The following is an 18495-nucleotide window of genomic DNA, read 5'->3' on the forward strand; positions in this document are numbered from 1 at the left end:
GCAAGTTACTTCATGCTTGGTTCCCTCTGGTTGGGAAATAAGACTGTGAAGCAATTATGAATTTGTTAGAAGTTGTATCCAAAGAGCCAGATGTCTTCAAACCCACTAGAGCACCCCATGAAGAGCTTCTATCACCTGGGGGAAGATAACAGGGATTTGTATCTTAGATTTAAGAACATCAACCAATCATCTGGCATTCTCTATGTGCATAAAGAGGAGTATTCTGGATTCTAGCCAGGCTCTAACAAAAGACAGAAGTAAATTCACAGATCAGAAGAAGCCAATCTAATGCGCTGCAGTTGGATTGGACTCCTAACTCTTATCTGCTTTTGCAAGAGGGCCAGGGCTAAGGGACTGTGGGAGTCCAGAAAATCTGGAGAGTATTTAGTATTATTTATGTAAATTTGGTACTCTTTTTCCCCCTGCATTATAGTGCAGTGGTAAGAATGCAGGTTAACTCAGCTCACATTGCCAACAGTTCAGTTCCCTCAATCTGACTGACTCAGGCTGACTGAGCCTTCCATCCTTACAAGGTCTATAAAATTAGGAGCCAGATTGTTGGGGGCAATGTGCTGTCTCTGTAAACCGCTTACAGGAGCTGTAAAGCACTGTGAAGTGGTATATAAGTCTTAAGTGCTATTGCTATTATTAAAAAGTATCCCAGTTGGATTGTTTGTTAAAACAACTAAACTGTGATAAAATAATACAGTTTTACCCAACTCTTTTGAATCTGTGAAAAGCATCAGATAACTTTTGAATAAACTTTAACATTTGAGATGACTAAACCAACTGAAATCTGAGAAGCACAGCAACTCTAGTTTAACCAACAGTCTAAGTAACTAGGTAAGATTTCTGGGCATATGTATGTCTTTTTTACATTTTTTAATTGGGTACTTAACATAGAATGTCTCCATAGCCTGAATGGCATCATTATAGTTTGTTATCCTATTGACTGCATGCAAAAAATGATTTCCCAGGAACAGACTATCACCACTCAAACACGTTTAGTTACAGCACTTAATTTAATAACTCCATAGTGTAACTGAGGGACTTTATTCAATTAATGATCCTGCATTCTTTGGTTGCATATTAATGTATGTTTGCTAAACATTACTACTGATTTCTTTTGCAAAATAGTTTTACAGTTTATCCTTAGGTTTTGTGTTCATACATAGACTAGCTGTTTTGCTGTTTTAAAAAAGTTTTTTAAAAAACTTCATATATTCAATATACAATGCACTAATTGAATTGTTTCCCTTAATCCAACTGAGTGATAAAGGAGTTTATAGAATTCATTTCAACATTTTGTTTTTTATCACTAAAATATATAAGCTACTGTACAGAAAATAAATATTCTAATCGTAGTAGAATTTTAAATATAGTACAAGTGGCTACTCCATTCAGTATATTCGTGTCTTTTTATTCTTTTAATTCTATAATACTTTTTTTTCCTCTTTTCAGATCTACACAGGTTGCTATGATGGTAGTATCCAAGCAGTGCGGCTGAACCTGATGCAGAACTATCGTTGTTGGGTAAAGAAAAAATACTTTTGCTCTTTAGACTCTGAAGTTCATGTACTTGTTCATAATATTTGAAATCTGTTGAATCCACAAAAAATATAACATAAATAGGATAAAAATGTCACCAAAACCAAATAGTTGAAACAGTTAAAATTGGAGTTGGGCAACTATAACAAATTTGGTTGATTGATTTGTACATTTAAAAGGCAGGCTAGGCATAAGGTATCAGATATTATAAATCAACTCTAAGCCAAGTTTGAATCAAATTATTTACCTATTATGGAAAGCAATTAGTTCACTCCAGATTCCAGAACAATCTCAAATAGTTTTTAAACCCTTAAGTTTAGTCTTTGTTTAAGAATGACTGAAAATATTGACTCCAGCCATTCTAAGTATTTTTTGGGGGGTAGGCTCAGAAAGATGCCGAGGGCCACCTGCCTATCCCTAGATGTCCTCCATTGGGAAGCTTATGGAAACCGGACTCTCTTCACTAGTATAGTTTTCAGACAATATATATGTCATGAAGCCATTGTAATGACAACACTCTTCCTGGTAGAATCCTCTGGACAAATGTAGAGCTTCTGATACTTATTCTCAATGGAGACAAACCAGGTGTGGTGTGGTCTCCGTTCCCTTCAAGCAATCCTTATGTTAATATGGGTACTTTGAGAAGACAAGAAATTGGTCACTCAGTTCTCCCATGTTCAGCATGAGGGAACATCATAGTTCCTTCATATAATGTATTCTGGAGCAGAAAGTGTCCATCTCTGATAATTGTATGAAGTGGTTTTTCTGTTTGGATGAAAGGTGCAAAGACCTTGGCTGTAGTGTCCTAGAGGGATGAAACAAACTTGGCACAATTGCTGCCAGGTTTCTGTTGAGAAAACTCAAAACTATAAATGTCAGTATATCTTTCAAACAACCCTAAAACTTCAAGTTTATCATTTGACTCCCTTCTTTTTCCTAGAGGTGGACTGAAGTGGTCTTTGCAGTTTTGGTTACTTCAGTCCTGTTCATACTTGCATTGTCAATGGAGGATTGAAAATCGTTGTGTTATACAGAGTTGTGCAGTAGGGTGGTTAAGGTGTTGTAAGACCCAGGAGACCTTGGGAGCTCCTTGGATGATTTGGGGTCAGCCACTTTTCTCTCAATCCAAGTTATTTCAGAGTTGATGCTGAGAAAAATTTCTGAAGGGAGGCTGTGGACAAAAATGAATGAATGAATGTACTGTTTTATGGTTTTACAGAACTAGTTTTTACTAAATCAAGCTAATTAAGATACCTCTAGTTTAGTATTTTCTTATTTTTCCTCTTTCTTACATGTATGAACTACAGAAAAATGGTTACATTGTTAATGTCTCCACTAGCTTTCAGCCATTCCCTGTTTTGTTTATTTTGCTTATCAGTGGCATGGATGTTCACTTATATTTGGAGTTGTGGACCACTTGAAACAGCATTTGTTAAATGACCACACAAATCCGAATTTTCAAACTCTGAAGTGTCGTTGGAAAAATTGTGATGCATTCTTCACCTCCAAGAAAAGTTCCAAACAGGTATGTAGCAAAGAAATTGGATAAAAGGTGAAAGATGAAGGAATTATTTGGAATGTAGTTCTTGTAGCTTGGGAAGAGAGCAATCTACAAAAACTTTAATACGTCTTTTAAGGGGAAAAAAGAGGTGCACAATTGGCAGTCCTGCTGCCACTGTGTCGTAAGATGAGAAGAAATTCTATTCCTGACATAGTGATAGAAAATGTCTGGGGTCCTTGTTACTCTGCTATTGGTTCTTTGATAGTAGTAACTGGAAAAGAAACCAGTTTAAGGGCATTGATCTACAATTCTATTGTCTGCAACTATAAAAGTATTAAAAAATGTACTAGCTGTTGACATATTTATTTTCCCTTCAGATTCCCCCTTTTCCCCCTATTTGTTCTGTTCTTTCCTTGCCCACCAGCATTAATTCTATCATCATTATTCTTCTCAGCCTTTCATCGGATTGCCTTATAAGATGTTTTTCTATCATAAATATTACTTACACAGTGGTGATATACATACATTACTGTACCAAGCAGTTCACCTAATAACTACTGAACATATCATACAACATTTCACAAAGACCAATCGAATTAAAGCTAAAGCTGGTCAGTTAAGAGTATGGGGATGTTTCTAACATGCTGGTTAAAACTTAAAAACTTAAAAATTTAATAAGAACATTTGAAGTCTGACTAGCGCTGTCCTAAATCTTGGATTTACCCTGGCCTGGAATGTATCATTGATGTGCGGTTGTTGACGTATAAAAATCTGAGCCAATTGAAATCAATCCTGTTTCCTTTCTGCCTCTAGGATGCGGTGGGACATATTGAGAAGCACGCAGAGGATGATAGCAAGATTGACTCATGACATTTTTCAGCCTCCCATATTGGGAAGTATTTTTTTATACACAAGTAATTTTACATGCCTTGTCCACCTCCTTCTTTTCTTTTTCCTCCTGTTCATTATTGGAGTGGAAAAAAGAACACACACCTTTTTCTGTTTTGTCTACAGAGACAGGATCTATTCACAGCTCTGTAGAGAAAGGAATGACAGAGTCATACCAAATAATTGTTCATACCATTCACTTGTTGGCGGGGGGGGGGGGAATCTACCTTCCCTCATATTTACACTGTGCAAATAAATGCAGTGGGCTTATCTATTACTTGGTATTCAGAGTAACGTTTTATACTTAATTTGGGGCCCTACATGTAAGTGTTTTAATCACCAGTTTTCATGTTATATGTAGGATCCCCTGTTAATGTATGTTTCTGAGTTTGGATTATTTTAATGTTAATCTAAACATTATTGAATTCAGGTTAGAAATACCATCTGATCGTTGAATTCCTTATTTTTTTTTCCTTACTGAAATCTTTGAGATATTTTGCTGTGGGAATGAACAATTGGCTCACTGTTTGAATTACTTTATATTGTGGCTTCAGTTTAAAATGTGAAATCAATTAATCACAATTGTATTTGATTTTATGGGTATGCTTTGGCGCCAAAGAATCTTAGCGTGGCAGAGAACATACTGTTAAGACAGCAAAATACTTGTTTCTTAAACATACTGTTATTTCCCAGTTATCTTAAGAGTTCCAGGCACCATAATACAAACACCAGTAAATATAACTTAAACATTTTTGGATAGGTTTATACCCAGTGCTCTCTTGCCACAATATTGGGACTGTGTTTTTGATTCTGAGAATTTTACGTTATGACCATTATGGCATTTGAAGTAAGTGAATGTTAACTTGCTTCATCCAGCTAAGCCTGTGAGAATCCTGTGTTTTTGATAACCATCTTGTTTCACAGCAACTGACTAAATTTCAATTCCTATAATTGCAAGTTAAAAAGCTGTTGGGCACATACTGGAAAGATTTAAAACCTAAGCAGAAGCTGAGAATTTTGCATATATTTTGTGCTGTCATTTAAGGGAGCAAAACTAAGCAGCGTGACAAATGCAAGAATTGACAGAAAAATAGCATATGTGTTTGTGAAAGAAATGTGTATATGGTCAGTGCTGTCTGGGAAAGTTTTTGTGCTGCAATTTGCGGTATTCAGAAAATGGTTCCCTATTTAGATTTCATCTAGTGTTTGTGACTTCAGTTCTGGTTTTTCTTCCACAGAAAAGCTAAAAACCTCATTATTAGTCTAGCAGTATCTGACTGTGAGCTTAATTACACCAGACAATATATACATATTAGAAGCATTGCAATCAACCTTTAAAAATAAAAGGTAATTAATGTATAACTTAGTGACTTCAACAGCTGGAAAAACAAACCAGTTGGAAGTTGCTCTACATGATTTCTTGATAATTCCTATAGCTTGAAGATGTTTTGATTCTGGTCCCCTCTTTTGACCTTTGCCATGTTCAGAAATAATGAACAATTCACTGGTTATCTTCTATTGTTAGAACATCTTCTGTAGCCTGCGTGTAATTTCTGTGCAATAGTGCCTCCTCTTTTCATGACATTGTTGGCAGCTGAAATCAGACAGACTGAAGGAAACCGTCAAATGCTTATTTGAAAGGCTGCAAAAACTTTCATTTTGTAGACAGCCAAATATCGAATGACATTTTAAAATATAGCTCATTCTTAACTGAATGTGTTTGAAGTTAAATTACAGAGGCAAGAAGTATTTTTGTGAAGAAAAATATATGGAGTGTGTTATTAGTTATGTGAATGGGTGAATATTAATTTTGCATCCTCTTCAAGTTTCTTTTTCAGTATTTTAACTGGAAGAGGATGGTGCCTTGATATGCAATAATTTAAATGTCTGCACATCAGTAATTGCAAGTGATTTATAAGTTGGATGACTTGTGTTTTTTACTGTTTAGTACTGTATGTATGTTTGGGTGTGCGCGCATGCACATTTAAGATGAGTGTGTTTTGGAATGCTTTCATAATTTGTATTAAAACTTGTTCAGCAATAAAAGCGTGGCCAAGTTTTATTATTAGTTTGTTCTATAATATATGTTTTTCTTAATGAGAAGAATAGTTGCAAATGAGGCTTCATGCACATAACTTAGAAAGTTAAACTCCTCCTCCTTAAGTGTGTTGTGCTGAAGCTCCACAGTTCTTTCATGTGGAATGTGAAATCTTCTCTTGCGATTCAGGTTATTTGTTTGGTTTGAGGTTGTTTTGTGTACTTATACCTCTTTAGTTGGAAATGTAGGCATGCTCCTTTAGGTTGCTCTATAGAAATCTTGATGCAAAGAGGGCAAAATGGAGTTTTCTGATTATTGGTAGAATGGTAAAGCGGATGCATCAAGATTGCGTACTTTGAAGATTGTCATGTTCTGGAAGGTTGCAGGTGTTTGTCTTATTTCCAGAAATATATTAACTTTATCTTTAGAAGAGATTTATTTTGAAAGAAAGGAGATAGAAATGAAGTTGCCAGAGTGAATCGCAGAGTGCATTATTGAAATGTGTGGGAAATGTTTAATTTTGCGTGCTGGGCTGATGTCTGAGTAAGTTGTTGCAGGTTGCATATGCAATGTATTTGGACTGCATGCCAACATATTTCCTCAGTATAAGAGGTGTGCACTTTTTAAAATGCCATTAAGTTTTGTGTGTGTGTGTGTGTGTGTGTGTGGTGAATGTGTTTCTTTACATTCATGGTTCTGCTGTGGAGGACTCTTGTGTGTATCAGCTACCATAGAATTCAGGTATTTGGCTGGTTGCATTTTTGTCCCACTAAATAATAGAACACTTGCAAGTATCCCAGCTTCTATTTGCCCTTTGAGACACTACCTAGGCTACGGTGGATTGAAACATAAAAGCTATAACATCTTAATAAAGTGGCAAAGCACCCACCTTAAAAAGTCAGGGCTGCATCCTTATCACACTAGATATAAAATATATCATATGACATTTTATCTTCTTTTTAAATGCAAGTTGGGGATATGTGTTTCATAGTGCAAATATCTTCAAAGACAGATACATTAAGAATTAGTATTCAGGCAGCCAGCAGCTAACTTGCTCTAAACACTGAATTTCCTAGATAATCTATAGTTGTGAGGAATGGTTTCCACAGAACATATAAGCAGGTGCTCCATATAGTATTGTGCAGCTAGAAGGTCTAAAATAACACATCATTTAAGGCATGAACAGATTCCTGTAATTGCAGAAATACCAGGTGATAAAATAGCATACCTACTATGCTATAACTGTTTAACATCTTTTCTCCGTTTGTTTCAGTGAATGATTTAGTCTTTCCTTTTTTGCTACAAAGCTGTGAATTAGATAAGATAACAACCAAAAGAAAACAAAATAAATTTACTTTATCCCAATGAGATGTGGTGTGGTCTATTCATTTTCTTCACAATAATTTAAATATGTCATTTACTTTTGAGGAATTCTGGGAATTGAAGTCTTAAAATTGCTGAGGGTCAAGTTCTGGCTTCTAAATTAAAGTATAGCAAAAAAACAACAACAAAACTTTAGTATGAAGCCTGCTTCATTGTTTTTACCTAGCTACTCCACATACCTCAAAGGTCAACTTCCCAAAACCACAATTCTAAACATAAGCAAAAATATTGGATAGTGATCGTTCTTACAAATCCGTACAAGCATCTGTTAAAAAAGTGGACATCTACAACTAGCATATTTTCACAGGTTTTTTTTTAATATTCTTTCATAATTTTAACACAGCAGATCCAGTGAAAGAGATCTCATTTATTTATTATGCAACTTTTGCCATATTATTCCTAGCAATGGAACCATTGCTTGCATGGCATTTTTAAAAATGGGATAAGGAATACAGTTTCCAAACAAATGTAGTCGTAGCACTAGATCACAGTTAATCCTATGTGCAAAACCTCTTATAAAAGAAGTCTTGTTTATATATCAATACAGATTTCTATAAAAGTTCTACTGTAAGAGAACCCAGACTTCCTGAATCTGTCAGTTTGTTGCAGCCAGAACAAACTTATAATTTAGCTAAAATGTTTTTCCTGCAGCCTAGGAACAAAATTAATTGCAGGTAGCCCCTCGACTTAACAACCATAATTGGGACTATAATTTCTATTGCTAAGTGAGATGGTGCTAAGTGAGTCACACCTGATTTTATGACCATGGTTGTTGAGCCTAGTCACTGTAGCTAAGTGATTCACATGGTCGTTAAGCGAACCCAGCTTCCTATTGACTTAGCTTCTTAGAAGCTGGTTGGGAAGGCTGCAAACAGTGATCACATGACTTAAGCACATGGCAATCATTGTAAATACATGCCAGTTGCCAAACACCCAAATTGGGAAAACATGATTTTGGGTGGTGGTGCAACAGTCTTTAAGTGCTTGGCCTGGTTGAAAGTCACTTTTTTTGCAGTGCTGTTGTAATGTCAATTGGTCGCTATAAATGAATGGTTGAGGACCACCTAGTTCAGCCGCAATATTTAACCATCTATCTTGTCATTTAATACATCCTGTTTAATACTTCATCTGTGTACATTGATATATTCTGTTGCCGGGCCTAATTGTAGGAAGCTTGGCTACAGGAATAATAACTGATGTAACATATAACAAAATTATATAAAAATAATTTAGATAAATGTTTTGAGTCATGTTATTTTCAAATAAGTTGAATTACTTAAATGAACCACATTTTGGCAAGTTGTAGTGTTTAATATGAATAAATTGTTCTGCTGCACCCTAAATGTCCCAGATGGTAAGAAGAGGTGCTGTTTCAAAGTAAGGCAACAATTTTGATTTGCAACGAAACTCATGCATCTAGAGTTGATTCCATCAGGAGAGCAGATACCCTTCTTGTGCACAAGATGCTTCACTGCTTTTGTTACTTCTCCGTAAGCTGTTTCCTTGAACATAAATCTGCAGAATTTATACTTCCATTTATACTTCCTTTCCATGTAATTTTTAAGAGGAAGATGTGCAAGAGATCAGTGTCTTGAAACTGAATGACGGCTGATTAAGTCAATAATCCAAGAGAAGGTGCAAAATAAGTGATAATCAGGCATACATGGTGAGCTGTAGCCACTGGAAGTAGAAAACGGGTATTGTAAGATAATAGGATTTTTTTTTAATATGCAAAACAAAACTACAGTATGTGATTTGTGCAAATCCCTTTAACCCAGTAAAGAAATTGACTTAAAATACAAACTGAACATTTTCAGCATGAGACTATAAAATTGTTTGTTGACACCTATTCCCATACTCAGAGATACTTATATCCAAAAAGGGTTTCCAGGTGTATTAAACCTTACAATGACACTGCATTTCAAGGCTGTATGTCCTTTCTAATTCATAGCTCAATTAGCTATGAAGTATGAACATAGAAATCACAATACATTTATTTTTTGCTACCTTGAAAATAAATTATAATACATACTATTAAAGCTAAATTAAGTTGTCACTATCTTTGAAATGATTTCAGACACATATATAGCCCAACACTAGATACGCTAAATAGGTCTTGCTAAGCTCAGAACTCAAAAACTAGCTTACAGGTAGATATAGATAGTTTTGGAATACTTAAACTTCAATATTAAATCCTGTTTTATCGACCGATTTTCCATTTATCTTTTTAATTCATCTAAAGCATTTGAGCTAATAATAGATAATAGACCTTCATTATAGAATAAACCTAATACATCTGCTTTTTAAAATAGATATTCTTGAACTTGTACTCAAAACTGTATGAGCACCATGCTTAAACTATTTTGCCTTTTATGCACTTTACAGCAGCAATATAAAATGACGACTTTTAAAATGGGTTCCTTTATTAAGAAATTTCATTTCTGCTATGATGAAAGTTCCCAAATAACAGTCAAGGACATTTGGAAGAATCTATGCAGCCTTGAGTGATTTCTACTTCCTTATAATTTCTACTTCCTTTTAAAGTTTTGGGAAAGTACAAGGAGTCAAAAGGAATGGGAAAATCCATTGGCCAATCAGATTTTTTTTCTAATGAATTGTTTTTATTAGGAAAACTACCAATAAGAGTAAATCTTTGTATTGTAAATAAACATTGTGGAGGATTTCATAAGCCTTCTCAAACTGTAGATGCAAGGAAATAAGAGTCCCTATATTAGATAAGCTAAGCATATTTTATCCTAGATGATATACAAGCCCTTGATTACTTATTGCCCAAATCAATAATATGAATAAACTTGAGGAAAGGAAGTACTTGTGGTTTCCTTAGAATACTCATATTCTAAAGACATCAAATGTACTATTTTCTGAGTATGACACTTCATAACAAAAGAAGCAGTCCAAATTTAACTTGAAAAAGCACACCAAAAGAACAATAGGGTATGGCTGAGAAGAAACATTTGAACTCAAGGAACCTGGAACTGCTGTTTGTGCATCATGGTTTAGTATTTTCCTTTGAAGGAATGGTACTCCCTCTAAGAGAGCAAGTCGTCAAGTTCTCCTGCACCTTTGCCTAGCTATGGCTGATGTATCACTTGTGACCCTACCCAAGGACCGAGCAATAGTAACTCATATTCTCATTCAAACCCAGTTGGACTACCACATTGTGCTCTAGATAGGGCTGTTTTTAAAGGCAACTCGGAACCCACAATGAATAAGAATGCAGTAACGTGTGTGCTAGCTATCGCTAGATACCATGAATGCTTTTCATCTGTGTTGTGTGCTCTGCATCAGCTGCCAACAGAGGGCAATTTAAATACTGATTTTTGACGTGAAGTCTTACATGGTTTATCATACATGAACCAGAAAATCTACCTCCTTCAATAATTGACCCACTATATGTGAACAACTTGGAAAAACTGTTCCTTACCCCTTGGGGTTCATACAGTTTAAGAGAAGGGGGAGAAAATGCTTCTCTGATGTGGTCTCTATTGTGGAGTAGTTTACCAGCAGATATTAGACTTGCGCTGTCTTGGCCTTTGAGAAGAAAGGTAAGATACCCCCCCCCCCACCCTTCAGAGAGTTGTTTATTTTCTGGTTTTAATAAAATTTAAATATTTGTTATGAATTTTTAATTATTGTACTATGGACATTTTTTTTTGTAAACTACTCAAAATGGCATGATTATCAGTTTAAGTAAATACATCAATAGTTACCTCTAAGACGTTCAGTTTAATAATGCCATCTCCATCTTTATCAAAGGCCTGGAATGCACCTAACATGAGAGAAACATAAGGAAGATCATTCTATAGGAAGCCAAGAAATTGGAACAGTAAATACAACATATTAGAACATATTATTTGTTCCCAATATTGTTAACTATCATTTAAATATTAATAGGAAATTCCTAGCTATTGTGTACCAATCAGTCAGATAGTTTCACGTATATAACAGAATTGCATAACCATCAACGATCAGCTGTAAGTATTTGTATTAGATGCTTTGGAGACCTTGAGATTTGAGAGAGAAATCAGTTTAGACAAGTAGATTTCTCCTGTGGATAACATGGACTCAGTTTAGAGTCGCTTGCTTGTAAAGTAGATGCCTATAGGAATTATCTAAACAAACAGTCTAATGAAATGATATTTGTTTCTGCAAATACTGCCAGGTAATATTCAAGATGCAAGAGCTAAAGTAGCTAAATAGACTAGAAAATCTTTGCTTTAGGATTCTTCTTCCAAAATAAATGCATTGCTGACTCCTAGTTCCTATACGACGTATGACAAGGAAGCTCTAGCTGCAAGGTCTAAAGTTCAAAGAAAGAAAGGTTGAAGAGAAGAGTGGCTGAAATCCAGTTGGAAGACTCTATGTCCCACCATCAGATTCTATTTATGAAACAGCTTCACCGGGATGTTGCTAGCTGCTAGCCAGGTGATGCAAAGCTAGTTTGCTCTCTGATGTACCATGGATAGCATACATACATGAACAAAATGAACTAGCAATATTAGGCTGCCAAAACTATTTTGTGATGAAAAGCATTGTAGACTTCCCTGGTTATGTACTCCATTTTCTTAACACCCCCCCCCCCCCAAAAAAAAAACCCTCTGGGATCTTGGCATGGAATAGCAAGATAGAGGCATTTTAAAGAAATATACTCACGGAACATTCCTTCCAGTCGCACAAAACAACAGATAAAACTGTCAAATTCTATATTCATATTTCTGTTACCGTAACGCATTGTAATGATGTCATATAATTGGTTATTCAATTGAAACCCTGAGGAGAGAAAGAGATGAGAAGGTCCTGGTGGAGACAAGTGACTTTCTTGTCTTTGTGAAAAACTACTTGTTACTGACACAAAGATCCAGATAGATAAAAGAAGAGAAGACCCCACCCCAAATTCTGTCCAAGAACCCAAAAGCACCATACAAACCTGCATCTTTAACTGCATTACGCATCTCATAGCTGTTAATGGTTCCTGAATGGTCGGTATCATAACGCTTGAAAATTTTCTGGAAAAGCCAAAAGTGAAATAAACCTCAAGAGTTTGATGCATAAACTATTTTTCCACCTTAAAAAAAGCACTGTCCCAGAAATGCAGCTAAACTAAATAAGCCTATTCCAAAGTTGGCTTTGAAATGATGAAGGGAAAATTACGAAGAGAGGCTGAATCACAGATGTGGACTAAATTATTTCCCAGGTCCCCCCCCCCCAACACAACACCATTTCCTATACTTAGCCGTATATTTACAATATTTGTAGCGCCCTCTAATCATTCCAATTATAAGAACTGGTTAATAAAGCTGCAATACATAATAGAATTTATCTTGGAGCTTGGAAGGAAAGCACCATATAATTTCTTTCACATGCTTTAAAATAATATGTGAACAGAGTGTTAAAGAGGGTGATCTCCTGGTGAATGACCAGCAGTTCTGTCTTGTATCCTTATTTCTGTTGTCATGTTCTGTCTAGACCACAATTAATTCACAAGACAAGTATACCTGCCAGCTTTTAATTTTAGTCCAAAGGTGGCGAAATTCATCAAGATTTATTTTCCCGGAACCATCTGTCTGTGATAGCAGTTCAGTTCAAACTTTTCAAAGATTTTGAAATTGAGATTATTTTTTTAAAAAAAAAATCAGAAATAGAACATCTGAGATAAAACATATTAATTGCTTGGATAGTGAGATATTAGAAATAGAACATCTGAGATAAAACTTCTTAATTGCTTAGGTAGTGAGATTAGAGAAGAGAATCTTTAGATGAAGAGTAGGCCAAATCTGGGGGGGCTGAGAGTCACAATGAAATGGCATGCAAGAACCCGTGTTCTAACAACTGGGAAAGGGGATAAGAAATTAGCATCTACATTAAATAAAAATCAAATTAAATGATTCACACTATTTTTAGTTCTCATATATTTCATGATTCCACCCTTCTACTGCATTAACATTTAACCATTTATTAACAATTTCATAGGGTCATTCATGTTTTTGTGGAGACAAATTTAGCCAAGGGCTTCTTGTAGATCATTTACCCATGAAATAGAAGTTTTGCTCTATCTTACAGAATGTTTATGTAAGAATGAAAAAATTACTAAAAGAATTACTAAAATTACAAAAACAATTATGCCGTGATTTAAAAAAATAATAGTAAGCTGACAATTATTTATTTTACGACTGCATATCCCATCATGTTTTCCCACTTTGCAATGATATAACTATATTCTGGGTCAACGGTTGTGATTTTGCAAAAAAAGTATAATAATTACTAAACTTTATAATAGGAAACAAATATTAAGAAGAGTGGAATAACAGCTTCTTAGACCTAGGAATTATCATTTTGTCTTCTAATTTTATATTAATTAAAAAGGATACATCCATTAGCGCAATCATGCTGCGGCAGGATTCCAGGGCAAAACCTTCTGTTTTCAAGATTTTATCTAAAGTGCAATGAAATACTCTATTACTATATAAAATTAAAGCTAATTGTTGTCTTGGTAATGGCCATTTAAAATGTAAACCAGTTTATTACATTCACTGAGCATTAAAATACTTTATTAGTTTTGTAATATATGCACATTCTTGGTAGTATTCTGTAGTATTCTTCACCAGCTGCACCTTCAGATGCTTTTCAAGGGTAGGTCCATGTCGAGCACATTGTAGTAATCCATAGGTGATGGACCAGGGCATGAGTAACCGAGATAATTTAGCAAAATTGTAGCTCTTCTAGCCGCAGCTGCCACTTGCTGCTTTAGAATCGAATCCCAGGTTATGTACTGGGATTATCTGGAGCAGTGCAACCCCATTTAAGACCAGAAATGATAAACCTAATACAGCTATACACTAGATTTGCAGATAGCTTCATAATGAATGTGGCTATTTTTGTGCCTCATACGCCAAAATTATTATTTTGTACTGTAAAGTGAAAAGTTCAGATCTCTCTCTCTCTCGAATGTTTTCACTATGATAACCTCATCAAATCATATTGTAAAATGAGACTTGTACATAAAACCCAATTCCTGCATCTTTATATCCTCAGAGGTTACATAAGGAAAGAGAGAAGCACTGCTTACGTTTTTTCAGAACATTGTTGAGGACATTCCTTAGTTCATCAGCGCTGATCTCCATATCCTGTAAGTCATTAAAAAAGAAGTAACTCAAATAGCCATGGAAATGAGACATTGCAAGAATGAGCATGTTATGCTTAGGTGGGTCAAATTGTTGGGGTAATCCACATCATTTCTTCTTCACATCATTCAGTTATACAAGCAACTCCTTGACTTATTTTCTGCCTCCAACATTTTAAAATATTATTTGTTACTGACTTTAAGATTGTTAGCAATACATTCTTCAGCTTGAGTGGAATGTTGGAAAGAAATGGTGTAAAGGGATTCTGGGCTTTGTTGTTCTGTCAGCAGGATAATTTTCCAAAACCAGAACTGGAGAGAAGCCAACAAAAGAAAAATGGAGTTTGAAAATGGGCTGAATGAGCAAATGATTCTAGGAAAAAAATTCCCCATAACAGAGAGGCTGCTAGGCGGCACTTCAGAATGCTGCTGACTGGGCAGTTCCAAGCCTTCTTTCTTTCTTTCTTTCTTTCTTTCTTTCTTTCTTTCTTTCTTTCTTTCTTTCTTTCTTTCTTCCTTCCTTCCTTCCTTCCTTCCTTCCTTCCTTCCTTCCTTCTTTCTTTCTTTCTTTCTTTCTTTCTTCCTTTCTTTCTTTCCAGGCATGCAACCAAGAGCAGGAATGCTTTTAAGAATGTTCTGTAAGATTTTCCTAATTTGTTTTTTTGGTCTTTGGGATTTTGAACAGATTATGTTTGACTTTAAATTCTTGGCTTGTTCTATCGCCAACTGAATAATGAACTCATCTTCATTCTTATCCACTGGAAGAATTCTTTCTGAACTGGGTATTCATAAACATCTGGCAGAGTTCTCCTAAAATTATACTTGAAAGCTGTTCTGCCACCTGTCACAGGCAACTTCCAGAAATTGAAGGTGCTGGGTAGGATGAATCTCATCTGCCACTAGCACCTTTTTTTTAAGAAAGAAAGGCTGATCAGCAATTCCAAGGCTGCAGGCTCACCAAGATTCCCTGGTGGCAATGAGATTAAACCAGATTAAGACCTTGATTTTGATCATCACCAGCTCAATGTACAATCCCTAATCTTTTGTCTCACTTGCAGGAATCTGAAGCCTTTTGCTACAATAGCCTGACTATAATTTCCTTCAGCCCTACAAGTGTTTCCATTTCACAGATAAATTGATCTCAAAATCCTATTTGCTTTTTTTTTCAATTTTGCCCAGCCCCATCACCCAGCAAATTGTCTTCTTCAGCTTGCAGATAGAACATCTGGGGAGGGCCCTTTTACCTTGGCCTATTCTTACTTACAGATTACAGAACTGAAAATCTTTGAAATATTTTGGGTTTAGTTTTGCTCAGCTACAGGCATTGTATAATTTATTTTATTTATTTTCCAGCTGCCAATATTAGCCTGCTTTAAGAAACGGCTATATACTTACGTCCCCAGCAATTTGTCGGAAAATATTTTTGAACTGCTTATCTTCTTCAGCATCTGTATCCTTTTCTGCAGGCTGTAAAGACATGGAATGAAAAAGATGAAATGAACAGAAAGATTAATCTCTCATTTTTTGGAAATAGAAGCTTATGAGATTCTTCATTGCAATTCATTGTTGAACTTTTTTCTGTCCAGATTCCTTTCGAGGAAGAGATTTTTCCACCCTCTTTTTGGGTTGCTTCTTCCTAAGCTAACTTGTTCATGAATTATTAATTTTAAATTGTTTTCAATATTTCTATTAGTGAAGAACAATACAGGAACAATACAACTAGTCCTTGTTTAGTAATCTGTTCTGACCCCCCTCGTCCCACACCAAAGCATGCCGAGCCAAAGATACTTTACGGAATTTATTAACAGACAGACAGGTCCTTGGCAGCAAACCAGCACAGACAAGCCTTGGCAGCAATCCAGCACAGACAAGCCTTGGCAGCAATCCAGCCTGCCAAGCTAACACCACAGTTCTCCAACATTAGTTAATGCATTGACTCCTGCAAAAGGGGCGTGTGCACAAGCATTCCTTTTATAGTCTTGAGAGGAGCCTAATTACCACCAGCTGAGTGCAATTATCTCCTGTAACTGCACAACTGTTCCTGACGCCTATTAGCACTCCGGTGCTGGGCATCCAGGAAGAACTCCCTTGGCTCCTCCCCACTGCTGACGTCCGGATCATACTCCCTTGTCTCCTCCCCACTAGTCCAAGGCTCAGGCGCCTCCTGGTGGCCAACCAGCCTCTCTGTGCCCTGCTTGGAGTCGGAACCCTGTCCAGGGTCCTCCACATCCTCCAAAGTCGACTCATAGGGCCCCTCGCTGTCGGAGTCTGGTGGCAGCTCCAACGGCTCCTGCTGGGCCACAAGAGTGATCACAAAAGTCGCACTTTGGTCACACTGACCGATGATCTCTGGAGAGCCAGGGATGGAGGTCATGCCTCCATCCTAGTGCTTCTTGACCGCTCAGTGACCTTCAATACCATCGACCATGGTATCCTTCTGCGACGGTTACGAGAGGTGGGTGTGGGAGGCACTGTTCTTCGGTGGTTCTCCTCCTACCTCTCGGACAGGTCGCAGTCGGTGTTGGTCGGGGGGCAGAGGTCGACCCCTAGGCCCCTGAAATATGGGGTCCTACAGGGTTCGGTCCTGTCCCCCCTCCTGTTTAACATCTACATGAAGCCGTTGGGTGAGATCATTTGGTGGCACGGGATAAAATGCCATCAGTACGTGGACGATACCCAGTTGTATCTGTCCTCCCCGTGCCAACTCAGTGAAGCGGTTGACGTGATGTGCCAGTGCCTGGAGGCTGTCAGGGTCTGGATGGGGGTTAACAAGCTTGTGGTCAATCCAGACAAGACCGAGTGGCTGTTGTGTTTCCCTCCCAAAAATTTGGCTAGTACTCCATCATTCAGGCTGGGGGGTGAAATTTTACACCCCTCAGACAGGGTTCGCAATTTGGGAGTCCTCTTGGACCCACAGCTGACCTTAGAACATCAATTGTCAGCTGTGACCAGGGGGGCATTTGCCAGGTTCGCCTGGTGCACCAATTGCGTCCCTACCTGAACCGGGAGGCACTCGCAACAGTCACTCATGCCCTCGTGACCTCAAGACTAGACTACTGCAATGCGCTCTACATGGGGCAGCCCTTGAAGAGCATTCAGAGACTTCAGCTCGTCCAGAATGCAGCCGCGCAAGCGATTGTGGGTGCACCTCGGTACACCCACGTTACACCTATCCTCCGCAAGCTGCACTGGTTACCGATTGGTCTCCGGATACGCTTCAAGGTGCTAGTCGTCACTTATAAAGCCCTTCATGGTATTGGACCTGGGTACTTGAGAGACCGCCTGCTGCCAATTACCTCCCAAAGACCCATTAGATCACACAGATTAGGCCTCCTCCGGGTTCCGTCTACTAGCCAATGTCATCTGGCCACTACCCGGGGAAGGGTCTTCTCTGTGGCAGCTCCGGCCCTTTGGAACGAGCTCCCTGCAGAGATTCGAACCCTCACCTCTCTCCAGGCCTTCCGAAAAGCCGTTAAAACCTGGCTGTGTCGGCAGGCCTGGGGTCAATGAGTTCCCTTCCCCTCTCGAATCGTGTGGCTGTTGGTTGTTTTAAATGTTTTGTACTTTTTGTAGTTTTTGTGTTTTTCCCTCCCCCCTCCTTGGGTTTGTGTGCCGCCCTGAGTCCCGCAGGGAATAGGGCGGCATATAAATAAAATGAACCTCGAACCTCGAAAAGGACTGGCATCTGGTTTGTTAAGGGACATGGTAACTAAGTGAAAAATTACATGACAGTGACTGTGCTTAGATTTTATTTCAGCTTTCCTTTGCTTTACAGCATCATAAGGAAATGATCCCATACAGAAAAATGAGCCCAATGGTGGGGAGGTTTCTGGAACTCGACTCGAATATGCCAGAGATAGAGTTCCAGGGAAGAAATGGCAAATTGAAGAGGCTCTGTGAAAAGTGGAGCTAGCAAATAGACCAAGTCTTTGTAATTCCTCTCTGGACAAGAGAGGACTTCAGATTGCCCACAATCATCCATAAGGGCTGTGACAG

General features: G+C 37.5%; 2 protein-coding genes across 2 annotated transcripts in view; one reads left to right on the top strand and one right to left on the bottom strand.

Moving 5' to 3' along the window:
* The window catches only part of ZNF106 (zinc finger protein 106), a 53616-nt gene extending 47708 nt beyond the window's left edge, over positions 1 to 5908 (top strand). Inside the window, exons 20-22 of the mRNA XM_087722136.1 lie at positions 1462 to 1533; positions 2927 to 3073; positions 3863 to 5908. Coding sequence (XP_087578262.1) covers positions 1462 to 1533; positions 2927 to 3073; positions 3863 to 3919 — 276 coding nt within the window. The 3' untranslated portion in view covers positions 3920 to 5908. The remainder of the gene's footprint in view (positions 1 to 1461; positions 1534 to 2926; positions 3074 to 3862) is intronic.
* Positions 5909 to 7662: 1754 nt separating this feature from the next.
* Positions 7663 to 18495, bottom strand: part of CAPN3 (calpain 3) — a 34344-nt gene continuing 23511 nt past the window's right edge. The window contains exons 16-23 of the mRNA XM_087722142.1: positions 15895 to 15966; positions 14446 to 14503; positions 13748 to 13812; positions 12875 to 12943; positions 12307 to 12385; positions 12033 to 12149; positions 11090 to 11148; positions 7663 to 9038 (exon numbers count right to left, since the gene is read on the bottom strand). Coding sequence (XP_087578268.1) covers positions 9012 to 9038; positions 11090 to 11148; positions 12033 to 12149; positions 12307 to 12385; positions 12875 to 12943; positions 13748 to 13812; positions 14446 to 14503; positions 15895 to 15966 — 546 coding nt within the window. The 3' untranslated portion in view covers positions 7663 to 9011. The remainder of the gene's footprint in view (positions 9039 to 11089; positions 11149 to 12032; positions 12150 to 12306; positions 12386 to 12874; positions 12944 to 13747; positions 13813 to 14445; positions 14504 to 15894; positions 15967 to 18495) is intronic.

This window comes from Thamnophis sirtalis, unplaced genomic scaffold (assembly GCF_051295495.1).
Source record: "Thamnophis sirtalis isolate CommonGarterSnake01/CBP01778 unplaced genomic scaffold, rThaSir2_p1.2 scaffold_1, whole genome shotgun sequence".
Lineage (NCBI taxonomy): Eukaryota > Metazoa > Chordata > Lepidosauria > Squamata > Natricidae > Thamnophis > Thamnophis sirtalis.